Source organism: Suricata suricatta, chromosome 4 (assembly GCF_006229205.1).
Source record: "Suricata suricatta isolate VVHF042 chromosome 4, meerkat_22Aug2017_6uvM2_HiC, whole genome shotgun sequence".
NCBI classification, from domain to species: domain Eukaryota; kingdom Metazoa; phylum Chordata; class Mammalia; order Carnivora; family Herpestidae; genus Suricata; species Suricata suricatta.
Window position 1 is genome coordinate 70,100,845 of NC_043703.1, and position 20,339 is coordinate 70,121,183.

At 49.5% G+C, this 20,339-nt stretch overlaps 1 protein-coding gene across 1 annotated transcript in view; it reads left to right on the forward strand.

Annotated features, from left to right (window-relative positions):
- SLC7A1 (solute carrier family 7 member 1) overlaps positions 1-20,339 on the forward strand; it is a 67,822-nt gene that overhangs the window by 41,391 nt on the left and 6,092 nt on the right. Inside the window, exons 3-12 of the mRNA XM_029936895.1 lie at positions 315-698; positions 3,935-4,093; positions 5,875-6,049; positions 12,239-12,360; positions 13,038-13,260; positions 14,032-14,171; positions 16,705-16,807; positions 18,480-18,697; positions 18,960-19,126; positions 19,742-19,850. Coding sequence (XP_029792755.1) covers positions 329-698; positions 3,935-4,093; positions 5,875-6,049; positions 12,239-12,360; positions 13,038-13,260; positions 14,032-14,171; positions 16,705-16,807; positions 18,480-18,697; positions 18,960-19,126; positions 19,742-19,850 — 1,786 coding nt within the window. The 5' untranslated portion in view covers positions 315-328. The remainder of the gene's footprint in view (positions 1-314; positions 699-3,934; positions 4,094-5,874; positions 6,050-12,238; positions 12,361-13,037; positions 13,261-14,031; positions 14,172-16,704; positions 16,808-18,479; positions 18,698-18,959; positions 19,127-19,741; positions 19,851-20,339) is intronic.

Below are 20,339 nucleotides of genomic sequence, written 5' to 3' on the forward strand. Positions count from 1 at the left end.
TTATGTTTCTCATATTGTGTAATTTCTGTCCATAGAAGGTTCCCAACTGAGAACTGAAATCAATATGGAAGCTCAGAGACCTCAAAGTGCAGGCAGCTTGACCCCCCGGCATTTCTGCCCATGCTGGGCCAGCCTGAGGCTGGGAGAAGTTGCAGGTGCATGCTCAGACAACCAGTTGTGGAGTTCTGAGATGTAAAATATTTTAGCAGTAAATGACAGTAAAGGACATGGTGGCTGTCTGTGTCACTAGAAGATGAGGTTAATGGGTGGAATGAAAGGCAATCACGGACACTTTCATTCTTTTCCTCCCACAGATTTGAACAGCACCATGGGGTGCAAAGTTCTGCTCAGCATCGGCCATCAGATGCTGCGCCGGAAGGTCGTGGACTGCAGCCGGGAGGAGAGCCGGCTCTCTCGTTGCCTGAACACTTTTGACCTAGTGGCGCTGGGAGTGGGCAGCACGCTCGGTGCCGGCGTGTATGTCCTGGCCGGAGCTGTGGCCCGTGAGGACGCGGGCCCTGCCATCGTCATCTCCTTCCTGATTGCGGCGCTGGCCTCGGTGCTGGCCGGCCTCTGCTATGGAGAGTTTGGTGCTCGGGTCCCCAAGACGGGCTCAGCCTACCTCTACAGCTACGTCACCGTCGGGGAGCTCTGGGCCTTCGTCACTGGTTGGAACTTAATCCTCTCCTACATCATCGGTACGTCCCTGGAGGCCTGGAGCCTGCTTCTTCCCCCTCTGCTGTTCTCACCTCTAAACCACGGGCCATGCTCCACTTAGCTCCCCAAGTGGACTGAGTCCAGCTCCTCCCTAGAGTCTAGGGTCCTCCCTTGACTGCTGTTCTTGTACATGTTCCCTTTCCCTTTTATGAAAGGAGGGAGCAGCCTTTGGGGATTGCTGCTCTTTCTGGTCCTGTGCCCCGTTTTTAACAATCAGGTGCATCAGACTGTTAGTGAGGAGAAGCCAGGCCAACCAGGAGGTCAGTCCTGTTAACACAAGAGACATAGAATTAATGATAAGTTGTTATTACTTAAAAGAGTATAGTTCCTTTAGCATTTTTGATTATGATCACCAGTGTAAACTTATCATTGATAGAGAAAAATTTGGGAAATATAGAAAGCACGACGTAGAAAGTAGACATTACCCAGTCTAATAACCCAGAGAAATTCATTAATTGTTCATTCATTTATTCATTCATTCTTTCAACAAATATTTGAGTCCATCCTCTGTGCCAGACATTATGCTAGTTATTAGGGACCCAGTGGAGGAATAAGACAGTCTCTGTTCATAAGAGTTTAGGGATCTAACTATTGTTAATGTTTTTGTAAACTTAAATGTATAGTTTTTGTCTAGTATATCTCTTTATTGATGAAACAGTATATAGTAAGGATTTCTCATAGTATTAAGGATTTTTCTGCAGTAATATTCTAAAGGACTATATACCATTATATAGTTTTCTCTACATAGCATATTTTTTTAGATGTCTTTGTAGGGTGTTTAGATTGTTTCCAGTTGTGTTATTATTGTTATAAACAGTAAATCACTTAATGTCTTTGGGCATAGCCATGATTTGTTTTTCCTTTAAAATGGTCTTAAGAAACAATGTCTAGGTCAGTGGGCTGCATATTTTTAAAAAATGTTTATTTATTTATTTTGAGAGAGAGAACACTAGGAGGTGAGGGGCAGAGAGAGAGGGAGAGAGAGGATCCCAAACAGCCTCTGTGCTGCCAGTGCAGATCCCGATGTGGGGCTTGAACCCAGAAACCATGAGATCATGACCTGAGCTGACTCAACCCAGTGAGCCACCCCAGACCTGTGTATTTTTAAGGTCTCTATTACCTGTGATTCTCCAGGTGGCCAGGGGCCCCCTTCCTCATATGCATGCTGACCCTGGACAGTGGCATTAAAAAAAACAACCAGCAAACAAAAACACTAAAAATATAAAGTCTTCTCAGTTTGGTAGGTGAGAAGGTATTGTTTCTCTTTATGTTGTTTGTATTTTGATTACAACCAGAGTTGAACACATCAACTTAAAAGAGACAAGCACATGAGAATAAGAATAACCAAAGGATATGAATGTCCAGTTTTTAAAAGTAGAAATTTAAATAGCCACTAAACGTTCCATTGATGTTTCAGCAGGCTTTTTGTAATATCAAAACACAGGAAGATGTGGTAAGAGGGTCCCAGCTCGTTCCTGTGTCCCCTGTACTGGGAATGTCACAGGGGACCATGTGCTGCCTGCTGGGTGCTGGCCCCAGGCTCTGTGCGGGGCCCCCACTGTCGCTTGCCCAGGCCAGCTGGTGGACGGCTCCCACCAGGCTCTCTGAGCCACACATCCCTTTCTTTTCACTGACTCTGGTACCAAAGACAGCTACCATAGCTCAGACTTCTACGTTCAAAAATAAAATTCATAATAATGTGGTTTTTTTTCTAGCACAACACCAAAACTTATAACCACAAATGCTAGTACAAGCTCAGGTCCCTGAGTAGGGACATAGCCATCTTAAATGGGCTGTTCTGTTCCCAGAGGATTTCCCTGGGCCTAAAGCAGAACCAGGAGGAGCATGCATTGCCCACTGCTTCCACACCAACAAATGAAAGGTTATTTGCCCAAGTGTTGTTTGCTTGTAGGGGACCGACTCACACATGTGTTACTGGGGAGTGATTCTCAGCTTTAGCTTTCAGGGAAGGGCAGTTTCTCCTAGCGTGCGTGTGTGTGTGTGTGTGTGTGTGTGTGTGTGTGTTTAAGCATTGTTTCAGAGCTAGGGAGTGGGGTAGGCCAGGAAGGAAGGCGGGTGGCTCACACCCCACACGGTAGGCTGTGGGGCCTGATCCGCAGGGAGCTGACCTCTGTGGGGAAGTGGTGGGGAGGCCAGTTGTCTTCATTGGGCTGTGTGGCCCTGAGGGACAGAAGTCATAATAGGCTGGACGCTGAGGATGAAGAAACGTGGTTAAATTTCTGAGCTGATGGGAAAAAAATACTCTGCAAGATAGCAAATAACAGCACCAAATCTCTGTAGTTCCCTCTGGCCGAATCCTGTGGGTGATCCAGACACAGTGACCAGTAAGGCCCCCTTGAAAACAAAGGAAAATGCTCTATGTGAGTCCTGGAATTTTAGTGACATTTCCTGGAAAAGCGGTGATGTCATTCATGCTGATAGGGAGAGGGCGCAGCCAGCAGTCGGCGGCCTTTGAGGTGCCGCATCTGTGTGTGTGTTCCTCCTGCTGGGGGGTGTGGAGCTGGCTCTGTCTGTGGTCAGACACTTGGGGACCTGTGGCCCCCGAGTTAGGTGATGTGAGTCCGGGTTTGGGCACACAAGTGGCAGAGATGGGTTGACACCCGCTCCGGGATGAGCCTGTGACTCTGGCTGGGGGTGAGGGTCAGCATGTGTGGGTCTCGTGGGGTCCCCTCTTGCTGGGAGAACAGCTTCCACCTGCGGCTAGGGACCGTCAGCTCTGTCACCGGGAGGGTCGTGGAAAAGTTTCTTCCCAAGCCAGGTGTCTCCAGCTGCTGACCACACCCCGTGAGCAGATTGAAAAGTCCGTGCTACGGTTGCCACCAGTATTTCTTTTAGTAACGAAATAAAATACTCAGAGTAGAATAAATACTCTCAGAGTGCGTCTCAGGTGATGAGGGCGAGAATGCTGTTCTGTATACCATTTGTTACTCAGTCGTATATTTGGAACACATCGTACGTGCTCATGTCGGGTTGTGATGGAAAGTTGTGTTTCCAGGCCCGTGACGCCTGCGCCTTCTTCTCATGTCCCTGCAGACACTGAGTCTGATCTCCGGCCTAGCACAGGCCAGGCCCGGCTGCTGCCATGTTCCAGCACATCATCTGGGTCCCCCACACAGAGGCTGCGGAGTTGAGCTCGATGAAAAATTCTGTTCATTGTTTTCCTTCACTTTCCTCTCGTGCGTGTTTCTCCTGGCAGGTACTTCGAGCGTGGCGAGAGCCTGGAGCGCCACGTTTGACGAGCTGATCGGCAGGCCCATCGGGGAGTTCTCGCGGAGGCACATGGCCCTGAACGCCCCCGGAGTGCTGGCCGAAAACCCAGACATATTTGCCGTGATCATAATTCTTATCCTAACAGGTAAAAGCCCCACAGTGCCACATGTCAGGTTGGAGTGAGGGGCCTGAGGGGTAAGACAGGCTCCCATTAAGTCTGTTCCCTCCTTTTTTCTTTCTCCCTTCCCCTCATTTTCTTGTTTTCTTTCTGTAACGAATGCAGACATCTTTTTTGTCCTAATGGCTTCTTGTACACACAGGGTTGGCCTGTTGAACAGCTGTGAGAGCTGCCTGCCATTTAATTAAAGGAGAGTTTGTGTAGTTGTTTGTGGAGTCATTTGTACAAGCTTTTTGTGTACAAACAGTGACCCAGGCATACAAGCTCCCTTGATCTGGTGGACGAGCATTTGGAAGGGACAGCGGCATCTTCAGCCAGGAGGATGTGGGGGTGAGGGCGGTCTGTGTCTTGGGCGTCGGAGAAGTCTTAGGTGGTTTTACACCTAACAGCTGTCAAAACGCCCTTTAAATAGATAAGTTTCAAGACAGAATCGTGGGTACAGAATTTAAAAACTCCAGATGTTGCTTGAACACAGCGGATGGCAGAGTCTTCTAGTGACCTTTATCTGTGTCAGCCTGGAAGATGGCACTTTTGTTCAGCGGGGCATTTACTGAGTAAGCATTAGGCTGAATGCAGATAAATTCCCCTTTGAGATTGGAAAACACTGGATAGGTTTTAAAAACAACACGCCTTATTTTACGCACCGCGTAATTGAAATCATCTTGCGCAGGCCAATCTCAGCCGTCTCGTGGTCCAGCTGGCAGAAACACGGATCAGAAACTAAGTTCGCACTAGTGAGCTTTTCATAAACATGAGAGGGTGGGACGGCAAAGAGAAAACAGAGCAGAGCCCGATGAGGTGTTCCCTGTGATTAACTGCTCACTTCCCTTCTAATGCGTTCACTTCAGGATCCAATCTCTTGTGAAATGCATTGTCTATTTTAAGTGTGTAGAAGGTGTACACGACAGGGCAGCAGTCGCAAGCCGTATGTGGTGGCCACCTGTCGCCCCGACACGTTTCCAAGCTTTTCTTAGCCAGCCAGGAGGGCAGCCACAGAAGTCCCCAGAGGGCACCTTCGCTCCAAGGGGATCCTGTGGCCTCTAAGCCTTAGAGATGGTATTGTCACGCAGTTCCTGTGTATTGTTATCGCTTGTCTTTTTTTTTTTTTTCTTAATGTGAGTTTATGAGCTCCTCTGAGTCTAGCTGAGACATTGTGTTACTGCACTGAGCCCGCTGACGAACCACATGATCCGTGGTTCTGTAATCATCAGGAGTTGTCCTTGCTAGTGACCACTAACATTCCGAAGTGAGTCTGACTAATTTTGTCATCTGAAAAACCCCCACCAAGAAACTGAGCAAAGTGTCTCCTTGGAGGAAAAAAAGCCCTGGCCCCCTGAGGGGAGTCCTAGGAAAGCATATTAGTTGGGGGAGAAGGTGCCAGGATATACCTTCTCTTCATCCCTGGGAAGGACTTGCTCTCCAGAGCGGCTGGCCGTGATGTTCCCCGTCTCTGCAGTCCTTTGGTGCCCCCTGGGTGGCATCCTCAACCTCGAGGGGGACCCGGAAGGCCGACTTCGAAAGTTTCGTGAACCACCCCATAGACTTGGTTTATTTTGATGCCTGCCTCTAGGGAGATTACTGATTCAGCCCCATTCCCAGAGGCTCACAGAAATCTTTGGAGGTTTGGTGCCACTTGGATTCCTCTTAAGTCACCTTCTTGTCCAATCCTGTTCCTGTCGCAGGAAGGACTTGCCTTGCACAAAGTTGACACCCTCAGGCAAAATTTTCGTGTTTGTGTGCTTTTTTAGGACTTTTAACTCTCGGCGTGAAAGAGTCAGCCATGGTCAACAAAATATTCACCTGCGTCAACGTTCTGGTCTTGGGCTTCATAATGGTGTCAGGGTTCGTGAAAGGGTCGATTAAAAACTGGCAGCTCACGGAGGAGGACTTCAGGAACACATCCCACCATCTCTGCCTGAACAAGTGAGTTGTTGCGTCTTCCTCTCCGCGTGTGACATTGACTCGTACTTAACACACACGTGCATCGGGGGCATGTTCCTGGCTACAACAGGATATGCTTTTTCAACAAATATAATTTGAATTTGAATTAATTTTTTTGCAGTAAATCTGTTTGAAATTTGTGTTAGGTTTCATTTCCCTGAACTCGACAGAACATTGTGTGATGAGGGTATTCAGGAAAACAGATTTTCAGTCTAATTCTAGAATTACACATCGTTGGGGATCGATGTCAGTCTCCGTAAGTTATCTACTTTTCCTCATATTCTGTTTCATGACCAACCTCTAAATTTTATATTCAGAGATGATTTTCTCTGCAAAACCATGGTGATATCACTTTATTTTGAGATGTCTTCTTCTTACTAATGTAGAGGGAAGAAGAGGTACGTGAAACTTTTATCACAGGCTTTTTTTTTATAGTTTTGTTTATTTTTGAGACAGAGAGACAGAGACTGAGTGGGGGAGGGTCAGAGAGAGAGAGGGAGACACAGAATCTGAAGATAGGCTCCAGGCTCTGAGCTGTCAGCACAGAGTCCGATGCGGGGCTCAAACCCACAAACCGTGAGATCACGACCTGAGCTGAAGTCGGACGCTTAACTGACTGAGCCACCCAGGCGCCCCTCACAGGCTTTTATCAGAGGTTTTCCGCATTACTGAAGTGTCAACATGTGATTATAATAGTCTTTTTCTCTGCCATCATCTTGGGTTCACCGGCCCTGAAAGCCAGTGGCCCCATCTCCCTTATAATTTCTGATTCAAGACGCTCAGGATTGGAGGCAGACAACAGGCCTGCTTTCAGACCGGTGCTCTTTCAGGACCTTCAGGGAAGCCTTTTCAGCAAGCTCAGATTATCTAGGAAACAAAAGCCAGCCAATTAGAATGTTCTCTTTTTGATCTTCTTTGGCCAGACTTTTCAGGTGACTCTTAGGGTCCTGGGATGGAGAATGGGGAGTGAGATTTTATCTGTGACTCTATTTTAGTTATGACCAAAAGTTAAACTGCTCTGATGAGGAGGACCCTCCTGAAATGCGGTGGTCTTACAAGGATGTCTCAGATCCTGACATGGATCTGAGACCCCAGGTTGATTGGCTTTCAGGGACCCTGGTCATCTACCTGGTTGTTCCGTCACACTCTAGGATTGTCCTCTTCTGCCTGGTCAGACCCGGGCTGTGGGCATGGCCAAGGTCCAGCGCTGCCAGAGAGAGAGGGAAGGGGGGTGGAAGAGAGCATGCCCAGGGCTTTCCAGGGCAGACCTGGAAGATGCATGTCTCTTCTGCCCACATGCCACCAGTGGGAATCGAGTAGGGGGCCACATCCAGCTGCAAGGGAGGCTGAGAAGTGAGGTCCCACTCTGGGCATCTGAGCAGTCACCGGGGAACTTGGCCTCTGGTTAGTTAGGGCCTGGTCATATCTTCCAGGGGTCTGGTCACCGGACAGGCATTGATGCGCATGACTAGGTCACTACTGGAATCCAAACAGGAAACTATTGAATGCATGGAATATTATGTGGTTAACAGTTCAAATACAAAGCACCTTTTGGGGACTAAACTATTACAGAGATATGAGGATTTAAAGTTTTTTTAAGTAAGCTCTCTGTCCAAGGTGGGGCTTGAACTCATGACCCCAAGATCCAGCCCAGCGCCCCTGAGAAATGAGGATTTTTAACGTAACATTCCTGAGTCGTATTTATGCCACGCTTATTGGTGCCCATTAACTCGGCATGGAGTAAAGCCAGTTCTGAATAAACTGGGAAGTAACAGATTTTGAAAACTTGGGGGACTGTCTTTCATGTTGCTATTTATAGGTCAGGAATTAAATATAGATGGAAGGTCTTATTTCCTGGTTGTCGACAGACACGCAATTTTATTGTTTTTATGAAGAGATGGTTTACGCCAGCTGATGGTATTTACTGCCACTGGCCGTCCTCACACACTTTCTGTCCTGGTGATGATGAACTGCACCGGCCGCCGCCCCGGGAGCACTGCCTCTGCGGTAGAGTGCTGCGGGTCTGGGGCAAAGCTTGCTCTTTCGTTTTATTAAAACCTGTAAACTGCTTTTTTTTTTTTTTCCTCAGCCATAGATTTGTATTTCTGACCATGGCCATGTAGTTTTGCATGAAATTGCTTGTCTCTCTGAAACAGTAGAGCTTTTCCCAACTAAACTACTACTCAGCACTGAAGAGCTGAGGCTGCGTGGCTTTGGTGGCAGTCCTGACCAGGCTGGGCTGTGATTTTCTGATGCTCTCTCCATGACTGGCTGTAAAAGCCCCCGTGAACCTTGGTGTCTCTTGGTTTGAAATAGGAATGTCGTCCAACAGTCTGACTGGTTCCCTACTGCCTTCGACATGTGCTACCTTGGCTTTCCCGTCCCGGAGTCCTGTAGATGGCTAGCAGATGCAGTAAGTGTAAAGCTACTGCCCTGCATGGAAACCTACTGAGAAGGTTTGGTTGGAGAGTTTCTTGTCAGTTGGGGTGAAAACCCAAAGATAACATTGGCTTCTGCAAATTAAGCCTGTGTTCTCTCAAGTCTGCGTCTGTAGGTGGTCAGCCCAGCCCACTGCTTTGGCTGTCCAAGAGTCCGTTCTTCCATCTGACGGCTTTGTCCATGGCCCCCATTCCCAAGGTGACCCCAGGGTCCAAGATGGCTCCCACCAGCGGGAAGGAAAGGAGAGCAGTAGTAGAGCACCCCCCTCGCTTCACTTGCCTGACGTTTCTCAGGCGGTGTACCCCCATGCCTGCTTAAATCCAGTGGCCGCGCCTCGTAGCTGGAGCATCTGGGAAGCATGCCATCTTTATTCTTAATGCTCCCATATCTGGCTGCCATATGCAGTTGTTTTACTGTGGAGAGGAAGGGGCTGTGGCTTCTGGGGACGGCTGGCAGTTTCTGTCAGGGTGGCAGGCGGAAGTTACAAGTGTTGAGTCTTGGTGAAGGATGCTTTCCACTGCCGAGGAGGGAAAGACCACACTGGGGAGAGGACCCCCTCCTCACTGTGGAAGTTCCCTCCCAAGTCCTCACCCGGCGGCTCGGGCGTTTATGAACACGAGACGGTTTCTCCTTCCTTCCTCTGCCAGCTACCCTGTTTGCCAACGTCTGGGTCACCAGTCAAGTGGCCCACGGAGAGCTGGCCACCGGGTTGTGCAAGCAGGGGCACTGACCTGAGACCTGGCATTGGCCTGCTCAGTTGCCAGGCGACCTCTGCCAGGTGGTGGCATGCTCCCGCCTCCCCTTTTCTCGGGCGTAAGTTGCCAGGTGCCAAGTGGGCACAACCACCACACGCAGTTAACGGGTCAGTGACTGGTTTACATAAGGAGCCTAAACATCGTGTTTTGGTTTGAGGCCAAGCAGAGCGGGTTCTGTGGCAGTGTCCTGCCGATACGCTGCCACTGAGAGCGAAACGCCCCCGCTGTCCTCAAATGTCGAACTTAAATTTGTGAGTGGATGGTGTTTTCGTGTGATTCGTGCGTCATGATGTTATAAAAAGGTTCACACCGAGAAATTCCGTTCCCATCCCTTCATCTACCTCATTGTCCCCCAGCATAGTGATCATTATTGTTATTTTTGTGTAAGCTGGAAGCTTCATCTGTATAAACACAAGCAATTGTAAATATACACTTATATTTATTATGTAGCTTATATACATAATTTAGGTGTACCTTCCCTCTCTTTTTACATGAAAAGTAACCTCTATCCACTTTTCTGTACCTTGCATGTTCCCTTTGCTAGCATTTCCCGCAGGGCTTTTCATACGAGGAACTTGGCCTTTGTTGTGGTTGTGTGGTGTCCGGGCACCCATGTGGCTCACAGTTGAGAAGGGACTCACAGTTGGTGGCAACCAGGTCGGTCTTGCTGGTGGTCTCGGGAGTTTATGCAGGGAGAGACCTTCTGTGTCACTCCCCTTCCGTCGGATCCCGCCCCCGCTGCCTTCCTGAGGAGGGGGAAGGACGCCGACATCATGCTCTGCTCGCTTTCCCCAGCTCTGGGCTCAGTGCTCTCTGCGTCACCTGTTCACAGTCCGGCCCTGGTTCTCTTCTGCGAGGCCTCTCTCCAGGGTTTGATGTTCGTAATGTCCTGCACTTTCCTCTTCCCTTCAGGTGGAATTCTCAAAACCTTTGTGGGTGCCTCTGCCTTGTGGTGGTTTAAAGCAAACCCGTCAGTCCTGGTGCTCATTTATTCTTATTCATGGCTGTTCCATAGCCCTTGATGTTAGTGCGCTCACCGAGGCGGCTGGGCATCTGGAGGCCTTCCACGCCCGTCTCTGTCCTGGCCACTTTAGGGAAGCTGGGTCTTGACAAAGACCTTGTGTTCTAGTCGTGTTCAGAAGTCCCCAGGACTTTCCCCAGGAAGTCCCAGGAAGTCCCAGGAGCCCCCCAGAAGGCGTCTCAGTCATGAGTCCCCTTCATTTGTCTTCTCATTCCCCTCTCCTGAGTGATTCAGCTGTCAACTGTTTTGTTTTGGGCTTTGGCCTAAAATTTTCTGCAGCAGGCGTCAGCCCACCAGGGCCTCGCATGTCCTTCGTGCGTGTGGACGCGGCGGGTGCGGCCTGGGGCTTGCTGACTGACTTGTCCTGGGCTGCCGTTTTTGTACTTGGGTTGTGGGTTTGTTTTCGGCCCAGCTTACGTTGACGACTTCCCTGTGAGTCTGGCAACAATTTTTCCTACGTCTATCGCTTGTGTGGTTCCGGGGGGTCTCCCACACGTTGCTACTTACTGAACCATAGTTAGTGCCAGATTGAGGAGCTGCTTCACGCTCTGACGTCCAGGGCTCAGAGGCAGATTCTGAAACCAAGAACCCTCTAGGAATCAGTACAAGGCTCACTCTTAATTAGGAAATATTGGATCCAAAGTGCCTATCTGTTTTATTAGTTAGTCAGTAAACCCCTCTGAAAGCAAATTTGGCCAGCAGTTTGCTAACCCAGCCTTAACATCTTAGGACTGGAATATTCTCTACAGTTCCTCATCTTATGTTTGGAAGTCACATGGTCTGGGGCATCTTGCCCTGAAGAGCCAGGGCAGAGCCAGGCAGCTGTCAGCTTGTTGAGTTAGGAGAGGCCGAGGGGAGGTGGGGACCCTCTTCTGAGACTGTGTTAGGTGACCGTGCGACAGAAGGCCTGCAGCCTGCAGCCAGCAGCCAGCTGAATGTGTGGCTGCCAAGGGAGGAGCCACGCCGCCCTTTCTGGGCTGGGAGGTTTACTGTTTTTCAGGCAGTGCCAGAGGACTGAGGTGTATGAGGCTTGGAATCACCCATGACAGGCGGGGCCTGGAGCCGCCATCCAGCATGACGAGAGGGCTGGCCAGCCCTAGGCTCTGCGAGGCCATTCTGGGCCTGTACACGCTGTTTAGAGACTCACGTTTCACTTCCTTGGAACTATTTTCTGAATCTTCAAGTATTCTGCCGGGCGCTGGTCCGCACCCACATACACATCCCTGTTGACTGAGGGGGCTTGGGAAATGCTCTTGCTGACCAAGACAGTTCATTTAAAAAAAATTTTTTTTTTAACGTTTTATTTATTTTTGAGACAGAGAGATAAAGAGAGAGAGCATGAACGGGGAAGGGCAGGGAGAGAGGGATACACAGAATTGGAAGCAGCTCCAGGCTCTAAGCTTTCAGCACAGAGCCCGACATGGGGCTTGAACCCACAAACGTGATATCATGACCTGAGCCGAAGTTGGAGGCTTCAACCTACTGAGCCACCCAGGCCCCCCAGTTCACTTTTTTTTTTTTAACCTCAGTGTCTCTACTGCTTTTGAGACTTGAGTTACTGGTAGATATGGGAAGCTTTTTACATTTGGTTCCTGGGGTGGGGGCCCTGACCCCAGCTGGCAGCGCTGTGTTCTAATGTGTAGTTTGTTTGAGGGTCCTGGGGAAGAGGCCTCATGTGTTGGTGTCTCCCCACTTTCCTGTTGGACACTCTGTCTCACAGACCCTGCGCCCTCCCTGAAGCTGACGTTTAGAGGGTGCTTCTGGAACAGGCTTAGTGAGTGCACCTGGGGCTGCGGGCCAGTGGCCCATGGCATGGAGTGACAGCTGTCTCGGGAACCATTCTCCAAGAGTCTGGGGTGCCCCTGCCTGGCAGTGGGGGTTGGGGGGGCAACCAGAACAGCTTACTCTTCAGGGCAGTGAGGTGGGTGTTAATGATCTTTGGCTCTTTTGTTCTAGTGACACAAAAGTAGGGAAACCTGGCGATGGTGGATTCATGCCCTTTGGATTCTCTGGCGTCCTGTCAGGGGCAGCAACCTGCTTCTATGCCTTCGTGGGCTTTGACTGCATTGCCACCACAGGTAGGCCGCCCGCCTGCTGCCTGGAGCCCGGGCTGAGGGTCCTCCTTTCTCATCAGGTGGGCTGGGTGCATTTGACCCGCGGGCTGCTGTTTTCCTTCCTGTGGGCATATGCCGGCTGTGGCTCTCTCACACATGAGTAACATGTCCATTTGTAGCTTCCTGCTAATCTTCCCCTGCCTTTTATCACTTCCCCGAGTGGCAGTGCCTGACAGGAAAGTCCGCATCACGAACGTGACTAACCGTTCAGCTGTTAGGCCGGGGTAATGACTGCCGGGGCTGCAGCCTGATTTCATATCTGTGCATCATCCGGGAGCAATGAGGCCATTTAAAACATTGTTATTCTTGCGATTCAGTAGGCTGGGCTCTCTCAGGCCTCCTGAATTTTCTCTGCCAAAGGAAACAAGTCTTTTCCTTGGCTGAACCATGGAGTAAAGGTCTAGAACGCCATCCCTGGTGTACAAGTCGTCTGGTCTCTGTTAGGAGAGCCCCTCCCCCACCACCTCACTGGTGGCCAGAAGCCCAGAAGACCCTGTTTCCCTTCGGGCCGAGCACTGCGGGGTGGTCATTTATGGGTGGCACGGGCTCTCCGGACACTGCACGTCCTCGGGCATCTTCTGGGTTCGCCAGCTGCCCCTCGCTGTCTCACTCTCCTGGGCCTGACTCCTTGCTGCTTCTAGGCGAAGAAGTCAAGAACCCCCAGAAGGCCATCCCTGTGGGGATTGTCGCCTCCCTCCTGATTTGCTTCATCGCTTACTTTGGGGTGTCTGCCGCCCTCACACTCATGATGCCGTACTTCTGCCTGGACAAAGACAGCCCCCTGCCCGACGCCTTCAAGCACGTGGGCTGGGAAGGTGCCAAGTATGCGGTGGCCGTTGGCTCCCTCTGTGCTCTCTCGACCAGGTGAGGCCTCTGAAGCTCTCGGGAAGGTGAGCTGTGGTCGGCCATGTGAGGCCTGACGCACAGGGGGTGCTGTTCATGTCTGTCACTCTTTTCCCTCGTAATAGAACCAGCACCCCAACCCTGATGCTGTGGTTTCTCCCCTTGTTATCAACCATCCCACGAGTTGTTACTAATCTTTCATTCAGAGAGGCTGTGGCCATCTTTCTAACATCGCCTGCTCAACACGTCTGGGTCCCTGTCCCCAGCTTTGGTCCCGGGACCAGGGCCACCTCTTTGAACACTGTCATTTGGCCCTTAGTTTGGCCACAGAGGAGAGGCTACCTTGAAAAAGGGAGTAAATGCCTTTTAATAAGAAACATTTTGCTGCTGGTATTTCCTCTTAGCCTGTATGTATAGGAAATGTTTGGGAAACACTGATTAACCACAGAGGAATCCTCATGAGCGCAGCAGTGCTTTTATTTTCTGTTTGATTCAGCTAGAGTTATGGGGGAATAAATGCAGAATTTCCCTTCATAAAAATTACGACTAGATCCTCTGCTTGTTTATGTTAGACATTTGCCATCCTTTCACAGAGTACATACTCACAGTAAGTGCTTTTTCCGGGGTTGATGTATTGAAGTCTGTCTTTAGCCAAGGGCTCACCTCATTTGGAGGATAGCCGTTCCCTCCCGCTGGGATGTGGTACAGTACACCACATCATGGTCACATTATGGTGCCTTTTTCCCCGGAGAGTCCGTGTTACAGATGCACTTTGCCCTCTCCTCCGTCTAGTCTTTTAGGCTCCATGTTTCCCATGCCTCGAGTCATCTACGCCATGGCTGAAGACGGACTGCTGTTCAAATTTTTGGCCAAAATCAACGATAGGACCAAAACACCAATAATCGCCACGGTGACCTCGGGTGCCATTGCCGGTAAGAATTCCACATGCCAGTGTGTTTAACTGTGAGTCCTTAGGGAAGTATCTTGAATTGTATTGGTCTGTGAGAAGTTGGAACTGGCCTTTTTAACATTTGGTTTTCACCCCTGGAACCTGGATCACTGCCAGGTAACTGCCCTTTTGACTCAAGAGGAGAGGCCAGTTTTACAGAGGATGTGATGGAATTCTCAAAAAGTTGAATTATTTTATTATTATTGCCCTCTCATTGGGCAGAGCTTGGAACACATACTATTTCTTCAGAGCCATTTGGATCTCCCCTTTTCTGAATGTCCCTGAGTAGACTTTGGTGGGGCGACATCTTCCTGCCTAGTATAAACCCAGTGACTTTTTGTTCGTACTGGAAACTCATTGTCCGTGGATCTTAGCCTGGGAATTAATTATTGGGGAAATGAGAGTCCCTGAGTGTCAGTGTCTTATGGAATGTGCTCCTGTTTTCCAGGAAATATTGAGGGTGTTGCTGGGGCCATGCTGAGTGCGTTTATAAATAATGGCAGGCTCCACGGAGGCTTATCTTACCAAATAGCAGGTTCCTCACTAAGAGGGCAGTGTTGACAGCTGAAATCAGTGCACAAAGAACCTTTGGAGTGATGTGATATTCCAGGGACCCCCGATTAAGAAAAGGGGAGCCTCCAAGGAACCTTATGTGCATATATGCTATGCTATTGGCATTCTAGATTTTCTCTTTTAATAACGGCCCCTCCTAACCCCACGGGGTGGGCACTATCCCATTGCACAGAGATGTGACGTGATCAAGTACACCCCCACCCAGTATGTCTGACTTTCGGTTCCTGGTTTGTTTTTATGCCAAAGTGGCTGGCTCCTTGCAGGGTGTGAGTAGCGCAGTGGGTTTTTTCGATGTAGTAGGACACGTGACACGAGATCAGTCTGCATCACAGTCTATACTTGCCAAATAGCCATTGGTAAGACATTTGACCATCTTACACGGACAGATTGTTGTTAGTAGTGTTTATGCCCTTAGCAAAGTGTGCTTCCTTGTGTGTATTAATGTTACATGATGAAAGGAAGCTGGTTTTTCATTATTTAGTGAATCTGTTATGTAATTGGACAGTCTTGACAGTGACCTCAGTGGTCAGGTTAAGAGACACCATATGTTGGACTTAGACCAATATATTTAAGAGATTAAGGAATTGGAAATAGTAAGTGTTCTCTCAGTATTTGCATGTAATTTGATCATACTAAAGACTGGCCTTTAATTTCCTTCCTGTGCTGATCAAGGGAGATCAAATTATAATCTTGAAAGCGACTATAAAGCACATGCATTCACCAGACCAGGGATTTACTCCTTCTTTTCATTTGGTGGGAGTAGTAAATAAGTATTTGGTTTCCTGAAATCACCCCACATGGAACAAGTATGGCTTGAGTTTCTGTGCGAGTGGGAGCGTTGGCCTCTGTGGCATGCACGGTTGGATACTCTTCTAACTATCCAGAAGGCCCAGCCTTGCTCTTTGATCCTGTTATTTATTCTCCATTTAAATTTGTTTTAGTTGGCGTGATCTGTAGGAGCTTGAGAAGTATTTGTGGAAAAGTCATGGTTTTGTGTTTGTTTTAATATCATGTTGTTTGCATGTGATATTTGAAAATATCCCAAAGTAGATCTATCCCAAGTTATTTTCTAAACGAGGAACTTTACATGTATACCCACATAAATAGAGACTTATACTTCTAAAAATTACAAAAGATTTTCAAACAAGCATGCATGTTGTATATTTATTTAAGTGGGGTCATGGTAAAACTACTGATATTGTTCGGAAATAACACGGTCAGGGTCAAGAGCCCCTGTGAGTCCTCCCAGAGCACTGGACTTGACTCCATCCACCTGCTCATCACTGTTGGCTGAGTCTTAGATGATATATCAGGGAAGCCAGAGACTATCTTGATGGTGCACATCTAGTGCTCATTGACTGGCCTACCCTCAGTGAGTGCTGGATGGATGAATGGTGGCTGGATAGATGGATAGATGATGGGTGATCAATGGACAGAGGATGAATGGATGGACAGATGGATGGATGAATGGATGGTGTATAGGTTGATGGATAGACATACCTGACTGTCTGTGAGTCTGCTTGGTATAGAGAAAGACACACTGGACTCAGAGCCACAAGAACCTAGTTGAGATGCTGACTTTCCCACTTCCTGGCTGTGTGACCTTAGATAAATCCCCCAACATGTTTGACTTCAGTTTCTCCATGTGTACTGTAGGGCCAGCTTGCAAAGTTGCCATAAGGATCAAGAGAGGTCATGTTGGTGCAAGTACTCTATATAAATGTTAATTGTTATTACTGTCTGCTGAGGACTGTGTATGTGATTTAATTCTGAGCTTTTCTTGCTTTTAAGCAATATTCCGGGGTCTTTGCATGGCAAGGGCCGGGGTGAGGAAGCAAGTAAAAGGAGCATCCCCTGTGTGCCCTGGATCACGGGTGGGTGGGGTTCCGGCTATCAGCGTGTGGGAAGCCATCCATGGATCCTGATGTTTGTCTCCTCCCCAGCTGTGATGGCCTTTCTCTTCGACCTGAAGGACCTGGTGGATCTCATGTCAATTGGCACTCTCCTGGCTTACTCTCTGGTGGCTGCCTGTGTGTTGGTCTTACGGTATGTATGGCTCTTCTGGGTTCCGTGATAGAGAGGTACACCCTGTTAGCCTTTTAAATGATCAAGTTAATGGTTTATACAGTGTAAATTTTAGGTTGTTAATAGCTCCTTTGGGAACTCTCCTGGTGAGGGTGGGATTTGGTGGTTGAAAGCGTCGTTACAGAGAACATCATTGGAAAGAGTCAGGGGACCCACCTCTTCCTATCATGTGCCCTCATTTTTCTGGTGAGACACTGGGAGGATAGAGACAGGTTCTCAGCCCAACCATTGGGCCTGGATCCAGGGAACAGAATTTTTACAGGCTTAGGGTAATGGTTCCAGTTTGGCCCAGTTTCTTAGTTTGGAGGGCACTGGGAACTAGTCATGGTGGGAACTGGGGGCATCCAAGTTGTGTGAAGCTGAGGTCAGTGTGATGCTTCTGAGGCAGCCTTCCTGCCACTGGACAAATGAGCTGCTGTAGATGGCATGGTGTGGCCAAGGTTGGTATTCAGTGACTTTCCAAGTTCTGGCTGTTTTAGCCTTGTGTCGTCCAGACCAGCCCCGTGGATGGCATCAGCGGGGCCTGGGCTTGGTGTCCTGTTCCCAGCTGCCCCAGTGCCCCCTTCTCAAAGCACACCCCTGGGCTCCAGTTTCCCTTGCTCTTTCTCACTACCAGGAGTCCCTTTATCATGGGACTACACAGTCATGGGGACTCTCAGTGCTGGTCACCTAGAATACTTGAAGATTGTTAATTCCATTTCTAACGTGCTTAGCATCTAGTGTATGTCAGACTTGAGTCGAGCCTCAGTAGCAGCTGTGTAGAATCAGCTAAAACTAGTTTGCTAGTTTTCTGCCCATTTATTCCTTCCTAAGGGCTCAACATTGGCATCTTTTCCGAGGTGCCCTCACATTCTTAATTGACTGGTGTTAACATAAGTGAATCAGGGAAAAACTGGTTAAGTATCTTTATGCTCACTCTTAGATTATATGCAAAATAATTCAGAAAGCACTCTGTTTTTCATAGCTGGTAGAAATGATTTGAGCTCTGTTCATTTTGAGTGGAAGATAAGGAGCCTTATTTAAAATGAAGGCTTTTCTTGCAGGAAGCTTGTGTCTTAGAAATCAGGCCACAGGCTCAGTCCTGTAGCTGGCTCCATAAAGTTATTTCTTCTAAGGCATTTGGAGTTTTAAAATAAACTGATCTAATTAAGTCTCCCAAACAGAATTTCTCAAATCTGTCAGCCTGCAGACACATTTCTCTGGTTCTTTGGACCAAATAGGACCCTAACGTTACTGCTTTCTATTTCCGTGTTGACTTTTGGCTCCCGTCAGCCAGGGTGCTGTTGGAAGTGGCCCAATATCTCAAGCACCCAAGGGCCGGTGCTGCTTCTCAGAGCAAGAGAAACCACATCAGGACATTCGTCTGGGCTGGTTCATGGGGAAGGTCAAAGTGCCTCAAATCAGAGACACCAAGGAGGGCGTGACCCAGAAGTGGGAACAGGAGGCCAGGACTCAGGTCCCGTCCTCTGTATCTGCTTTGCCAGAGAATGCATCATTCTGACCATGATCTTCCCATTTGTGCTTTGTGCCCTGGGCAGCTTACCCCTGAAGCTGACTAAGAACTTGAGTTGGTCTGTGTCCTCTTTCCTGTTTAAGGCACACTATGGGGGTCATGCACTGCATTTCTTTACAGCTATCAGCCAGAGCAGCCTAACATGGTATACCAGATGGCCAGAACCACCGATGAGCTAGACCCAGTGGACCAGAATGAGTTGGTGAGCACCAGTGATTCCCAGACAGGCTTTTTACCAGAAGCAGAGAGATTTTCCTTGAAAACCATACTTTCACCCAGAAATATGGAGCCTTCTAAATCCTCCGGGCTGATTGTGAACATTTCAACCAGCCTCATAGGTAAGAGCCTGCCCTTCCCCCTAAGGTCTTTGGGGTCTTGCTTGTTGGCATTGTATGGCTCCTCGTTGCTGGTGGGGGAGGCCGGGGCCGGAAGGGATAAGCCTAGGTGTTGCTGCTGGGCCGTGAGGTCAGTCATTCTGCCCTACTGGTAGTAAATGGGGCCGAGGTACAGCCTCCCTCTCCATAGGCGTTGGGGAAAACTGAGGGTATCTGTGGCATTTGAAACAAGATTGAATCACCCCTCTCTGTGTCTCCCTTTTAGCAATTCTGATCCTCACCTTCTGCATTGTGGCCGTGCTTGGAAAGGAGGCGCTGACAAAAGGGGACTTGTGGCCAATCCTTATGCTCACCATATCTGCGCTTCTCTGCTCAGTGGTGACAGTCATCATCTGGAGGCAGCCTGAGAGCAAGACCAAGCTCTCCTTTAAGGTGAGCAGCTCTGTCCAGGGGGCCCCTCGGGAGCCTCCCGTGTGGGTGCTGCAGACCGCCACACTCCTGTGCCCCATGTGGGCTCTGCCAGGCCGGGGTCGCTGGAGGGACGGGCTTGCCGGCCAGCCTCCGAGAACATGAGACACTGAGGGGGGCCGGTCCTGGAAGAAGGCACGTGGCCCTGCCCTGGCCCTCAGGTGTCCCAGCACGCCTCCTCGCGGGGCCTTTCATATGTGTCTGTCTGGGTGGATCACATCGCATTGCCAAGCCTTGAAGGTGACACAGATAATAAAGCAGCCCACTGTTGGAGTCCCTCTTCTAGCCCCTTCTTTAGCAGGAGAATAGAAAGAGGGGAAACTTAGAACAGAGCTCACCTTGGCACTTAGTAGCTTGGAACCAAACTCCTACCCACCGTGCCCGTATGTGGGGGTGTCTGTGCCGATGCATGTGGGTTGGGGTGTGTTCGCTTCCTCCTCCCCAGATAAAGAGCACAGTCCATCGGACTCTCGGGGACACCGTCTTTTCCTAGGTAGTTTTGCTAAATGCCTGAAAGGGCGCTGTCCCCATGCACTCCTCTCCCTGCAGACCTGACGGTGTCACCCGGTGTCTTTGCAGGTGCCCTTCTTGCCAGTGCTTCCCGTCCTGAGCATCTTCGTGAACGTCTATCTCATGATGCAGCTGGACCAAGGCACGTGGGTTCGGTTCGCAGTGTGGATGCTGATAGGTACGCGAGGTCTTGGATTTCACTGTGACGGCCCCCCACCCCACTTCGCCCCCCCCCCCACCCCAGTCCCCAGAGCGGGTGCTGTGCTGCTCAGTCATCTTTCTTGTAACTTGGCTGGGTGCCTCTTGTCATTGAACCTCCCTCACATCAGATTTCAGAGCAGCGCAAACGTGTTGTCAGCGGTTTTCTCTCAGTAAGGAACTCCTAGCAGGTTGTGGGTCCTCCCCTCCCTTTTAGATACTTTTCATATTAATAGCTCTTGCCTGAACTCGCTATGTCATTGGGCGAAAGTTGAAGGTAACAAGAGCGAGGCTGTGAATTTGCTGTTGACAAAGCGCCAACTCCGCTGCCCTGACCCGAGAAAGCCTGGACCGCGCCTCCCCTAGCCCGGCCACTACCTGCCCACTGGCCCATGTGGCTGCGCATGTTGGTGGGGTCTGCGGGAGGCTTGGGGGGGGGTCACTGTTTGGTTGCTGGCCCTGTTGTGGA